The sequence below is a fragment of the Kogia breviceps genome, chromosome 19 (assembly GCF_026419965.1).
Source record: "Kogia breviceps isolate mKogBre1 chromosome 19, mKogBre1 haplotype 1, whole genome shotgun sequence".
Lineage (NCBI taxonomy): Eukaryota > Metazoa > Chordata > Mammalia > Artiodactyla > Physeteridae > Kogia > Kogia breviceps.
In genome coordinates, this window is record NC_081328.1 from 2,218,552 (window position 1) to 2,231,592 (window position 13,041).

The window sequence follows — 13,041 nt, forward strand, 5'->3', positions numbered from 1 at the left end:
AGTTTAGATTTTGAGACACAGAACGAGTGAGTCCCCTTGTGTTTAGGAGGCAGGGCAACAGGCGTGTGACGATGTGAACCACATGTATCTGCTGTACAGCAGGTCCTCGAATCCTTGGTGAATAAATCAAAGGTTAATCACTTTCTTCAGAATGCCACCGTTTCCCTCACCCGTGCACTTAGAACAGCCCCAGTAGCATGTTCTTTAGGTAAGATGAGGAAATCAAAACGGGACTGAAAATATTTTCTCTTCAGCTCCTAAGAATCACTTCTGAAAACCTGGTCAATGATTGAAATGATCGCGCTCTTGTTACGTACAACGTGCTTTTTGTTCTCTGGAGAGATTAATTTTTCCCACCCCCTCCTCTCTCTGTGTGTTGGCATGATAGGATTTTTCCCTCCTCTTTTTTTCTTTATTGCATAAATGTAACTATAAAAAGAAACAGGAAGATTACTCACAGTCTGACCAGCTTATCACTCTCCTGTTCTGTGTTCTCTCTTCCTTTCTCGTGTGTGTCCCTGTGATACGCAGTTGGATGCACCTGTGATCAACCAGTTTTTTTCAATACAGTTTTTCATTTGGCATCCTGAAATGTGACACGTCACACGCGGTTTAAAACAATTATCGTATTAGGTGGAGCTTGGTTTTATTTTAACTTCTTGCAGTTGGACCACCAGCCTCGGTAGGAGTAAGCCGTGCTCTGGTGTGAGGAGGGGAGGAGGACGAAAGATTCAGGGCGCCAGCTGAGCCGGGCCCCGTCCACGGACCCAGGCTTCCCGCCGCCCTGTGCGAGGGAGCGCGCCCAGGATGGATGGTCGCGTGGTGAGGCTTCTGAACTCAGTGCCTGAAGGAGACTGAGAAGGGGAGCCCTTCTGGTGGGTGGCGTCATAAGCTGGGGGCCGCCCCCCTGCCAGTGGCCGTGCCGGGGTGTCTGAGCACAGGTCGGGGAGCGACACCCACCTTGGTTTGGTCTGATGGCGAATTTTAGCGACCTGCCCAACTTAACCTCGGCCCATTACGGTTTCTGAAAAGATGTGTCCAGAGATGGGAAGAGGCTTTCAGAAGATCAGGGGGCAAGTTATACTGATCTTCTGGGGATGAAGTGGCGAGCACGGAAAAAGGAGCAGATGTGGTAAAAGTATAGCTGGACGGTGTGCTTCATAATCTACGACTGGATGCATTTCATTAATGTACTTCGGTTTGATGTAAGCAAATTCCTAGTGGTTTAGATAAGGCGTAAGTAACACCAAGTGGCGAACAGACCAAGGTTTGTTGGCAAAAGGAAGGACTGAAGCTGTAGCTGGGAACGATGCCCGGCTTGGTCTACGGTCCTCTGTCATCCTTCCCAAACCAACAAATAGCTGAAAAGGAGCCTTACTTTTAGTGGCGTTATTAGGAATGGAAAACGCCTCTCTGACAGTCAGCCCTGGACTCTCAGTTTTGCCTGTTCTGACTATAATTATGTTGAAACTTTAGTTACCCTCCAGTTTTCATTACGGTCCTTGCCAAGATCACTTCACTCCAGAGGGCTGGTGTTACTAAAATGTTTTATTGCGTAGTGGTTTTAATCTTCGCTTTACAAGAATAATTAAACGCACCTTTTCTTCATCACTGTTTAGCGTGAGGCATCTGGACACCTACATGCAGCACGTGTGTATTCTCGTGCTCTTAGCTTTCTGGTAACGTAATTTGGAAAAGTTAACTTTAAAACCATAGCTTTCCAGTATATGAATATGACAGTTTAGCCTTTATTATGTCAAAGTTTTCAAAGCACTCAGCCGTGAGACACTTAGCAGAGGACACCACCACCTCCCCTTCATCCCCTCGGATTCTGGGATGCTGGGAGATGCAGCTGCTCGCGTCTCAGTAGCTGTCTTGGCAGTGGGTTCAGAGCTGTTTCGCCACAGTGGTTTCTGCTTCTGCCTCAGAAGATGGAGGCCTCTTCCAGCCTGTGGGCGGGTCCCTGCTCCCAACCCTCCCTGCACAGCAGAGGCCTCCACCCCACGGTGCAAATGTATAAGTTACTGCATTCGGCTATGATTCATCAAATGCCTTTTGAGTTTGTAAAACAGGTCCAGATTTTTCATTTTATACTTTAACCTCCAAGGGGGTTTTATTTCTAGAGCATTTAGGAGATCCATGTCTGGGTTTTCACCCCTAGAATTTTTTTTTTTTTACATCGTCTAGAGTAAATAGTATACGTGAAAATTAAAAATGTAGTATAGATGAAGACTGAAAAATAACGATGGTGGTATAGGGGAAAATACAAATAGTTCCGTACCTCAAATTTCCCATTATAAGTATTCTAAATCCTGAATCATTTCCCTGTTCTATAAATCCGTTTGGCATTGAACACCGTACCACAGGTGAACGTACTGGGCCCTTATCCCGTCGGTTCTTGTTTCTCTATGAATATAAACGCACACGGCATTCACACCTAGGTTCAAAATAATAGGTCATTGAATCAGATCAGTGTCTCCTTAGCATTATTTGGGTCTTCTGATTTCGTCATCAAATTTGTGCCCAGTCAGAATATGTTAATGATAAATTTTTTTTGAGTGTTTATTTAGGAATTCACAACAGTCCTGTATTTTGTTCAGTTGCCAGGACCCTCGGTTCAGATGTGTTCTGTTGCAAGTTACAGAAAACCCAGTTCAGGGTGACTTAGGAAGGGTGACTGCTGGCTTGTGTAACTGGGAGGCCAGGGGTAGGGCCAGCCTCAGGGTGACTGGTGCACAGCTCCACAGCCCGCTAAGAGCTCGGTGTCCTTCCTTCTACCCCGCAACCTCCGCTTCCGCTCGTGATGGTGGTTGCCAGCCATCGCCAGGCTTAGCACGGTCTCTCACCTGTGTCCAGTACGTTTCAGAAACTCGCCCAGGAAGCCTCTCCTTGTGTCTCATTGACCTTGACTGGGGGGCTCGTGCCATGGCTTGAACCAGCAGCCATGGCCCTGGAGGGGGTGATGCTGAGTAGCTCAGCGTGAAGTCAGCTCCCCGCCGAAGTGCAGGTACAGAAACCCCAGCCGGAGCCCGGGAGTTACCTAGGGGAGGGGCGATGGAGGGAGGCAGCCGCCGCCCCGCTCGCCGTGCCCTGTGGTTGGAGTTGTTTGTACCAGCGCTCGCTGGGTTTCATTGGTTTCTCCTTCTCTCTTCAGGGGCTGTGGCAGCGGCCAAGCGGACGGGCATCCCCGCCCCTCGAGAGCTCGCGGTAGCCGTCTCGAGAGAGAGGCCGGGGCCGCGCGCTCCCTCCAGCGCCCGGAAGGCGGCCGCCAGCCCCACCTCTTCCGGCGCGCCCACCCCCACCAGGCACGCGCGGGCCACGCCCCCGAGAGCCCGGCCGGAGCGCGAAGACGCGGAGCAGGCCGCGCTCGAGTCCCGGGTTCGGGAGCTCCTGGCCGAAGCCAAAGAGAAAGATGGAGAGATTAACAGGCTCCGAAGTGAACTCAAGAAACGGACGGAGACGTGGGCGCGGAACGCCGACGGGGCTGACGCCTTGGACCCCAGCGTGGACGGAGCGTCGGTCTCGCCGGGCGACCCGGAGCCCTTGATCAGAGCCCTCGAGGAGAAGAACAGGACCTTCCAGCAAGAGCTCGCCGCGCTGGAGCACGAAAACCGGGCCTTGAGGGAGAAACTGACTGACTTTGAGCGTTCCCCAGACTCAGAGCGGGGAGCGAGCCACGCGGGGGTAGCCCAGGAGTCCAGCTTCGGGAGCCCGCCGGGACAGGGGTCGTCGGGCGAAGTCGACGCGTATAGAGGAAACCCACACGAAGGCGCGTTGCGGACGTCGGGCTCTTCGAGCAGCGATGTCACCAAGGCCTCCTTGTCCCCGGACGCCTCCGACTTTGAGCACATCCCAGCGGACGCCCCCCCAGGGCCCCCGGCCCCCGCCGGGAGCCTCGTCAGGAGCTCCACGTGCTCGGCGGCCGGCCGCTCCCCGCACACCGCGAGCGAGCTGTCCCTGGCGTCCCTGACGGAGAAGATCCACAGGATGGAAGAGAGCCATCACAGCACCGCCGAGGAGCTGCAGGCCACGCTGCAGGAGCTGTCGGACCAGCAGCAGATGGTGCAGGAGCTGACGGCTGAGAACGAGAAGCTGGCGGACGAGAAGACGCTCTTGGAAGCGTCCCTCCGCCAGCACCGGGAGAGGGCGGAGCAGCTGAGTCAGGAGAACGAGAAGCTGCTGGCCCTCCTGCAGGAGCGAGTCGAGAGCGAGGCGCTCGGCACCCAGGGAGGGAAAACCCTGGAGCTGGAGCAGAAACGCACGGAGACCCTGGAGCAGGGCCGCTTCGAGCGAGAGAAGCTGCTCACCGCCCAGCAGCAGCTGACCTGCCGCCTGAGGAAGGCGGAGGAGGAGCACCGGGGGGCTCTGGAGGCGGCCCGGCGCCTGAAGGAGGAGGACGGGGAGCTGACCGCCTTCCTGGAGCTGCAGCGGCGAGACAGCGGGGCGACGGCCAAGACCCTGGAGGAGTGTCGGCTCGCCTTGGAGGGGCTCAACGTGGAGAACGGGTCTCCGAAGGCTCACCCGGAGGGTGAGAAGCCCAAAGCTGTAGAGAGCAGCCCCCCGGGGCACGCGGCCGGGGGCTGTGACGTTCAGGAGATGTTGACAGCGGCCCGAGCCGAGAAGGGCCAGCTGGAACAGTCCTGCGCCGAGCTCAGACAGGAGTTGCTGAAGGCGCACGGCGAGGTTAAGCGCGTCTCAAGCCTGCTGTCCAAGGTAAGGGGCGTTCTCTCTGCCCGCGCGCGCTCATCCTGTCCGCGCAGCCCTCCTGGGCCTTTCGAGGCACACGGCACAGAGAATCAGGCGCTCGATCTCATTCACGATCCAGCGTTCTAGCCTGAAGACCTGTCAGAGTCCAGACAGACTGGGGGTGCAGAAATGAGTCACCCCAGTTTCTGGCTGCAGCAGCTGAATGTGTAGTGGGGCTATAGTGAGTCTGATGCAGGGAGACAAAGAACGTCGCAGAGGACAGCCCGGAGTCCAGTGCCCAGAGGAACACCCAGAATAGCGTGGATACAGGAGGTAGTGGCGCCAGAGGACTTGCTCGAAGAGGTGGCAGTAAGCTGAGTCTTGAAGGGATGAGTGAGGGGCATCCAGGTCTCTCGGATACCGTGCTCTGGGCTCCTAAGAACAGAGGACTAGAACCACCCCAAGCTTCCCCACCGAGTAACCCTATAACCACTGTTTTGGTGTTTTCTTCCAGGTGTGTGTGTGTGTGTGTGTGTGTGTGTGTGTGTGTGTGTGTGTGTGTATCCCACAAGTTAAAACAAAATTTTTTTTAGAGTCATCCTGTGTATATTAAGTTTTTAAAAATCTGACATTTGGGCTTCCCTGGTGGCGCAGTGGTTGAGAGTCCGCCAGCCGATGCGGGGGACGCGGGTTCGTGCCCCGGTCCGGGAGGATCCCACGTGCCGCGGAGCTGCTGGGCCCGTGAGCCGTGGCCGCTGCGCCTGCGCGTCCGGAGCCTGTGCTCCGCAACGGGAGAGGCCACAACAGTGAGAGGCCCGCGTACAGCAAAAAAAAAAAAAAAAAAAAGAAAAAAGAAATCTGATGTTTCCTGAGCATGTTCTCATCATTAACTATTCTTTGAAACATGATGTTGAAGGCCAGGTAGTACTCTGTTCTATAAATGTTTCCTAAATACTTTGGTAATCACCTGCTGTTGAACGTTTATGTTCTTTTCCAGTCTTTCAGTAGTGTAAATCATTTTTAATCTCTCTGTCTTAGGAAAAATTCCTACTCATTGACTTACTGTGTCAGAGTATGACCGTTTTAAGGACTTTGAATGCATTTGGCCGGATTGGCCCCCAGGAGTGTGGCACAGGTGTGCTCCCACCAGCAGAGGGATTCCTAGCCAGCACTTGGTATCAGGTTGTTGGGTCATTCAGGTCTGGTTTTCGTTTCTTCTTTTACCTTTCCCCTTTTTACTCGGAAAGATCTTCCCCAGCCCAGGATCAAATAAATGATCACCACCTTCATTTTTAAAAATAATCCTTTAATCAGTCTGCACCTTTGTTCTGTGGTGAAGATTGCTGGTGATTGTGGGATGTTCTTTTTTCTTTTTCTTTTTTAAAATAAATTTATTTATTCATTTTTGGCTGCATTGGGTCCTTGTTGCTGTGCGCGGGGTTTCTCTAGTTGCGGCGAGTGGGGACTCTTTGTTGCGGTGTGCGGGCCTCTCATCGCAGTGGCCTCTCGTGTTGCGGAGCACGGGCTCTAGGCACACGGGCTTCAGCAGTTGTGGTACGCAGGCTCAGTAGTTGTGGCTCACGGGCTCTAGAGAGCAGGCTCAGTAGTTGTGGCGCACGGGCTCAGTTGCTCTGCGGCATGTGGGATCTTCCCGGACCAGGGCTGGAACCCGTGTCCCCTGCATTGGCAGGCGGATTCTCAACCACTGCGCCACCAGGGAAGCCCGATTGTGTGATATTCTGCCCACCCACAGAGCAGTGCCGGAAAAGTGTAGGCAGGTGGCTTCCAATTTCCTGTTTCCTCTAATCTCTGGGTGTGTGATTTAGGGGTCCCTTGGTGAGAGAGGTTGAAAACATCTTCCCACCTTATTTCAGAGGCTGTCACTCTTTTAAGAAACAAATTTGCCGTGAACCCCCAGGGGGATTTCTCCTTCCTGCTTCATCTGCCTTAAGAATTGTCACTGATTGACAGTTGAACCTGATTCTGGCATTGGGCCGATCTGAGTGGTGGGCAGTGTTAGAAGTTTTTATCATTGTGTTCTGAATTCACAGCATTTTATTGAAAGTGTGGAAGCGGTGCCCTTGGCAGGTACTAGCCAGGTGCCCATGTGAACTGTCGGTTGGTAATTTGTAGCTTTACATTGAGATTTCGTGTCCGGAATAATCCCCCCTTCCGTTGCTCTGTAGCAGAATGTTTGATCTCCCAGGCAACTTTCTTGAAGTCCTCCCTCAGTCCTTCATCTGTCTCTTTGTTATTTCCATTGGCATTACATTAAATATGTGCGTCAGCGAGAAATAATTTGGCATCTTAAGACAATAGCTTATTTTCCTGATCAAAAAGTTGTATATTCATCACAGAAGGTTTAGAAAATACAGAAAAGTTTTAAGAAGAAAATAAATATTACCTTTAATCTCACTACTTGGAGGAAAAAAATGCCGCTAACATTTTACTCTTTGTCTTTTCAGACATTTTCCTAGGTTAAGCACATTTTGACATGCATACAAACTTGAACTGGCATAATTACAATATTTAATCTTCCTATTCAGGAGAATAGAGTATGTCACTCCACATTCCATGAACACAAAGACCCAGTTGGATAAGTTTATCAATTCTCCTAGTAATCTGTTTCTGATTAATTTTTTTTTTTTTTTTTTTGTGGTACGCGGGCCTCTCCCGTTGCGGAGCACAGGCTCCGGATGCGCAGGCGCAGCGGCCATGGCTCACGGGCCCAGCCGCTCCGCGGCATGTGGGATCCTCCCGGACCGGGGCACGAACCCGTGTCCCCTGCGTTGGCAGGCGGACTCTCAACCACTGCGCCACCAGGGAAGCCCTGATTGATTTGTTTCTACTTTTATCTTTATCGGTTCTTTCATCCTGCCTTTTGTATATTTCTTTGGTTTCTTCCTAGTTCCTTGAGTAGAATTCTTTGTTCATTTAAGTTTATCCTTTCTTGGTTGACAGTATAAGTATGTAAAGCTATGGATTTGCCCCTTATTATAGCTTTGGCTAAATGAAGACAGTAAAGTCTAGAATTTTCTAGGATACATGGAGTCTAATTTGGAGAGAAAGCAAAAGCATTTTTTTAACATATATGCTTTATATCAAGCTTTTTAAAAAATATTATTTGTATATTCCATATCTTTATTAATTGCTTGCTGATTAGAATGATCAAGTACTTGACAGTAGGATGAAAAAGGTCTTGGCTAGTATCGTGATATGAGTTGGAGGTAAAAGGTGTGAGCATGATGTCACAGATCGAGATCTCAGGTCTGTGATTTTGTGCTTGTGCACAGAGAAGTTGTAACGTCTAATCTTCATGCCCTGTTCTGTTACGTAGGAAGGTGAAACCCAGATCTCCTGGCCTGACTAATAGCTTATTGTAGCCCCACCGAAGCATATCCACTGACCCACCAGCAACCGTGAATTTAGATGGTAAGACGTAGGGACTCTTGCCCAAAGGAAAGCAGAGCACTTTTAGCACAAAACTCTAATGAGGATATAAATGCTGGACCAGCTGGAATGCTTGGGTCCTCCTGACTCAGCTGATGGTTAATTTGGTGACCATGGGCCCCTTCCCAAGTATACAGTAGAAGCGTGATGGTAGAGGGATCCTGGCCTCGTTCCTGATTTAAAGGGAGTGCTTTCAGCATTTCATCGTGAAGGATGTCCATGGCAGGCATTGGCTATATACCTTTTATTGAGTTATGCAAGTATTTTGCGAAGAATTAGTGTTTTAACTTCATTGCTTGTTTTTAAAAAAGGGATGGGGATTGAATTTTTCCATATCTACTGTAGATCTTAGACATCTGTAAGATCTATGCAGTAGATCTTGTATATCTGCTAAAATCTTATCGTTTTTATATAATCGTAGTGAGTTTTCTCCTTTAATGTGTGAATGATGTAGATTAGGGTGACAGACTTTCTAGGGCAGTCTGGTGCTAAGCCGCTTTTGCATTCCTGGGTAAATTCTAAGTCTCCAGCTCTCAACTGCTTCACCGGACGCTTTGCGTAGAACTTTCAAACGTAACCTCCTTAAGCAGGTGCCGGGGTGGCCGTCCTCTTTGTCACCAAGCAGACTGCGTGGTGCTGAACAGCTCTTGCCCTTGAGCCCTGCATCCGTCTCCCCTAATTCTCGGCAGAAGGTGAATATTATGGGAAAAGAACAAAATAACCTATTTACAGAGACGAAAGGCAATGGCAAACCATTCTGTGACCTTTTAGATTTAGTAAATCTACAGAAGTCTCCAGGTTAGAGAAGTTACTTAAGTGACTCACACTGTTAGAAGGGCCTCGGAAAGGCCTTAAAAGGTACTTTTTTTTGGTACGGGGCGAGGGCGGGGTGCATGTGTGTCAGTTCCTCATACAGTGAGTGGACAGTTGGCGGGTGTGTTTGTTAATGGTGTGAATGTTTTGTAGGCTTTCTCTTCCTCTCATTTCTTTGTCTTCAGCTGATGTCTTCCTTCTTTGAGCTTCTGTGACGCGCATTATATAACTCTGCTGGCAGCTTTCTGTGTGAGTGTGTAACCTACCTCTGCACAGCTTTGAGGGACTGAGGTCTCGGCCTCCTGCGATCGCACGCGTGCCTGCCCCAGCCAGCCAGGGGCGAGGAGTTGGACCACATCGTCGTTTCCAGACTATAATGCAACCCAGGTTTACGTTTTCTTGACTTTCAAGTTTTCATTCATTTGGGATCTTGATGTCAAGCTAGAGAATTTATAAGGCTTGGAACCTCGATGTTTTCAGAGAAAACACTGATGTTTTTCCCCTCCTGAGGGTGAAAGCTTATAGGTGGTATCCTTAGTAATTCAGTTCTTTCTGCAAAAACTCAGGTGTTTTTTCCCAAGGAGTAAGCGGATCGTAAAGAAGCACTTGCTGTGAGTGTTCGGGGAAAACTAGAGGTGACGTGACCATCGTGTGACCAGCGTTGGTCACCAAGGCAGAATAATTAGCGTAGCCACTGGCCACAGACGGCGAAAGCAGAATTCGAGAGGACGGCTTGGCCAAGTGGATGATCCCGTCTCCGTGACTGAGAAGAGGACCCTGCCAGGACTGGAGGGACCTGGACCCTGGCTTAAATAGCAGGTGGTCCGTCACCTGGATACCCAGGTGACGCTTTGGACCGTGAGAAACAGACCCCGGGTGCAGGTGCCCAAGCGGGCAGATACGCACTCTACTCCGTAACCCAGAGCCTGGGGCCGAGGCAGGGTAACGTCGCGGCTCCAGGCTGGCGGCTCCGTGGCCCTCTGCGCCCTCCTGCCTGGGGTGCGGGTGAGCGCGACCTCTTCAGCGTCCGGTCCCCACGGTGCCTGCAGGCGGGAGGCTCTCGGTCCCATGGGAAGGACTTTCCCTGGGAGCCCCTCAGCAGCCCTCCCTTTATACCTGGTCAGAACTGCATCACACGCCCTCCCTTGGTCACCCTCCCTGAAAGCACGGGATCACAGCCTGATTCCTGAATAAATGCGCGTTCTAAGTAAGAAAAGAGGGGGGAGTGGCCCCTGGGTAGGTGAGCCGTTGCCACAGCCGGCAGGACTCCGCCGTGGTCACTTCCCCACCCGTCTGCTTGTCTGCTTCCCCCCCAGCCTGGGCCCCTTCCCCGCCCTCCCTCCACCCCATCCCCGCCGGGCGCCGGGCACAGTTCTCGCCCTCAGGTGTGGCTGCCCCCTTCCTCCCCCCGCAGGTCCCGTCTTAAGCTTTAGGTCTCAACTGCAGTGTCCCTTCTTTAGGGGGACCCTCAGCTCTGGGGGGCTGTGGGCTTGTGGACCCAGGTGGCCGTGTCCCAGAGGAGCTGGGACGTCTTGCCCACCCCGGGCACCTCGGAGGTGCTGAGTTGGGCCTGAGCGCCATTCTCTTCTTTAACTTGACCGCAGGGCTGGTGTCTGAAGCCTCTGGCCGCCCCAGCGCTTGCCTCCCCGGTGAGGTCTTGGGAAACGCCTCGTGGAGCGCCGCAGCCCTGGCTTCTGAAGGTCTCCTCGAGGGTTCCCCGGTGAAATACAGATATTTGCCCTCTTCCTTGAGTTTTCCGTCCCCATTTTTCTTTTTCCAGAACAGAAGTGCAGACTGAGTTAGCCTATCTGTTCCCTCTCCCGTGGCGGAGTAGCAGTGTAAAAAAAATAGTGCAGACGTAGGCCAGAGTGAATGAGACCCGGCTCTCCATCGGCGGTGTCTGCTCAGAACCGGGCCAAGAGTCAGCAGAAGGAGGTTTGGAGTAACCAAGTTCGTGCGAAACAAACACAACAAGACAACACACACTCATGGTACAGTTACTCAAGCCGTCATGCTATGTGCAGTCGTGACATGTGACCTCTTCCATGTATTAAGCACCCGGTAAAGGCTTGTTGAGTGAGTCGGTAAACGAATGAAGGAATGAATGTCAGAGAAACTTGCAACAGAATTAGGAGAGCGAGGCTGCTAGAATTTTACATCAGTATGTTAAATAATAAAAGTTTATCATTTTAATAACAGCTCCCGTTTTAGTAGGCACTCTTAGGGCCTTTAGGTCATTTAATCTCACTTAATCGTCGTAGTTGTAGGCTGTAGGTACTGTCATTATCTATTTTTTTTCCCGTTGAGGAAACTGTTACGAGTTACAGTTACGAGGCTTCATTAATTAGCTGACGAAGGCCAGGGTTCAAAGTTGGGTCTGACCCCCGAACTCTTATTCTTAATCCCTGACTTATACTGCTTCCTGGTTACGTGACAATAAAGAGGAGAAAGAGAGAACCATCGGAAGCAGACCTTAAGGGCTCAAATACAGTGTGGTCTTACGGCCAGAGCCCTTTGGTTTGAAGAAGGCAACCGGTTGGGTCTCGATGAACTAGGAAAAATCTTCTTACGTGTAAACACAGTAGAGAAGTTCACAGCCAAAAGCTGAGTCATCAAGACACGTCCTCTTGTTTGATTTATAACCTGAATCTTGAGGGGTGTCGGGGTTACCCCGGTGTGTTGGTGGGGCGGGGACAGCGGGAACGTCGCAGGAAGAGAACAGCAAGTTCCCGGCCGCCGATCAAGGAAGTGGTTCGCGGCTGCTGCGTGCACGGTGGCCACCCACGGTGGGCCCGGGGGAGACCCGGTCGAGAGCTCTGAACTGTACCCTCGCGCCAGTGGGAGCCTCTGAAGAGTTTGTTGTCAATGCCAGCTTTATGGAGACGCAGTTCACGGAAAGCGAACGAGCCTGTGGGTTTTCGTGGGTTCTCAGAGTCGTGCAGCCGCCACCGCAATCACTTTCCGAGCGCGTTTATCACCTGTACCCGAGCAGCTACCTCCTCGGTATCCGCCCCCCCGCCCCCAGCCCCTGGCATCCGCGGCTGCTCTGTTTTCCGTCTCTGTAGATTTGTTTGATGTGGGCGTTTCATCTAAATGGAATCGCAGCGTGTGGCCTTTGGCGTGTGGCTTCCTGCCCGTGACACGACGTTTGCGGGGCTCGTCCGCATCGTACGTACCGTGAGCCGGGACTTCATTGCTGCGTAGCGCTGAGTGAGAGTCCGTTGTCCGGACGGACCCCGCTGTGTGGATCCCTTCGTCAGCTGCCGGACAGGCGGGTGGTTTGGGGGTGCGCGGGCGAGAGGAGCGGCTCAGCTCGCTGCAGGTCTCTGGCTGTGTCACGGACGGCGGGGTTGTGCTGCTTGCCGCCAGGTGGGGCGTCACGGAACACGGAGCAGGTCTGCGGAGGGACGGCCGCCGGCCGTGGGAGTAGTGGGGCCAGAAGGGACGTCCAGGCCGGCAAAGCCCGGCCGCGCTCGGAACCTGCCGGCCCGGCCCCGGGCGGACGCTGAGGCCGGACGGAGGTGCCTCCGAGTCCAGGAGGCCCCTGTGTTCTCGTGCCCGAGGGCCCCTCGCCCGTCTGGTGTCTGAGACACAGGAGGAATACGAGTACGAGAGCACCTTTGCTGGCGTTCGCAAAGCGTCTCCGCGGCGTCAGGGGAGGACACGGCCTGGCGGGGGGGGGGGGGGGGGGGGGGTTAGGGTTCTAAACTTGCCGGCACCACCCTCTGCCCGTGGAGACGACCCCCAGCGGCCGTGGTCAGATCACCTGGTGGTGAAACCGTGCCAGCCACTTGTCCACTCCCCTGGGAGAGAATCTAGGGGTGTGTGGGGGGCCCCCCGGGGCCAGCCCGGGGATGCTCTGTAATATCTGGGGGGGACGGGGGGCGCCCCCAGGGCCCTCAGGACCGAAGCCCTCCTTGCCCGAGCGCCCCGCCGGAGCCCCTCCCCGAACCTGCCTTCTGTGGGGAGAGCCACCGCCTTCCGGGGTGAGCGCCCCCGTGGCTAATCCACTGGGGGTGAGGGCGTGGAGAAAGGCCCGGCCCGTGGCCCGTGCTTCAGCGTGGGGCAGCCCTGGGGGGCGTCCTGGGGCAG

At 53.0% G+C, this 13,041-nt stretch overlaps 1 protein-coding gene across 23 annotated transcripts in view; it reads left to right on the forward strand.

Annotated features, from left to right (window-relative positions):
• Nucleotides 1–13,041, forward strand: part of SPECC1 (sperm antigen with calponin homology and coiled-coil domains 1) — a 219,867-nt gene that overhangs the window by 142,070 nt on the left and 64,756 nt on the right. For 22 of the 23 annotated variants that reach the window (XM_067021731.1, XM_067021735.1, XM_067021736.1 and 19 more), the window contains one exon: nt 3,155–4,713. The exons of the other annotated variant lie outside the window; for it this stretch is intronic. In XM_067021731.1, the coding sequence (XP_066877832.1) occupies nt 3,155–4,713 (1,559 nt within the window). The remainder of the gene's footprint in view (nt 1–3,154; nt 4,714–13,041) is intronic. 23 annotated transcript variants of the gene reach the window in all.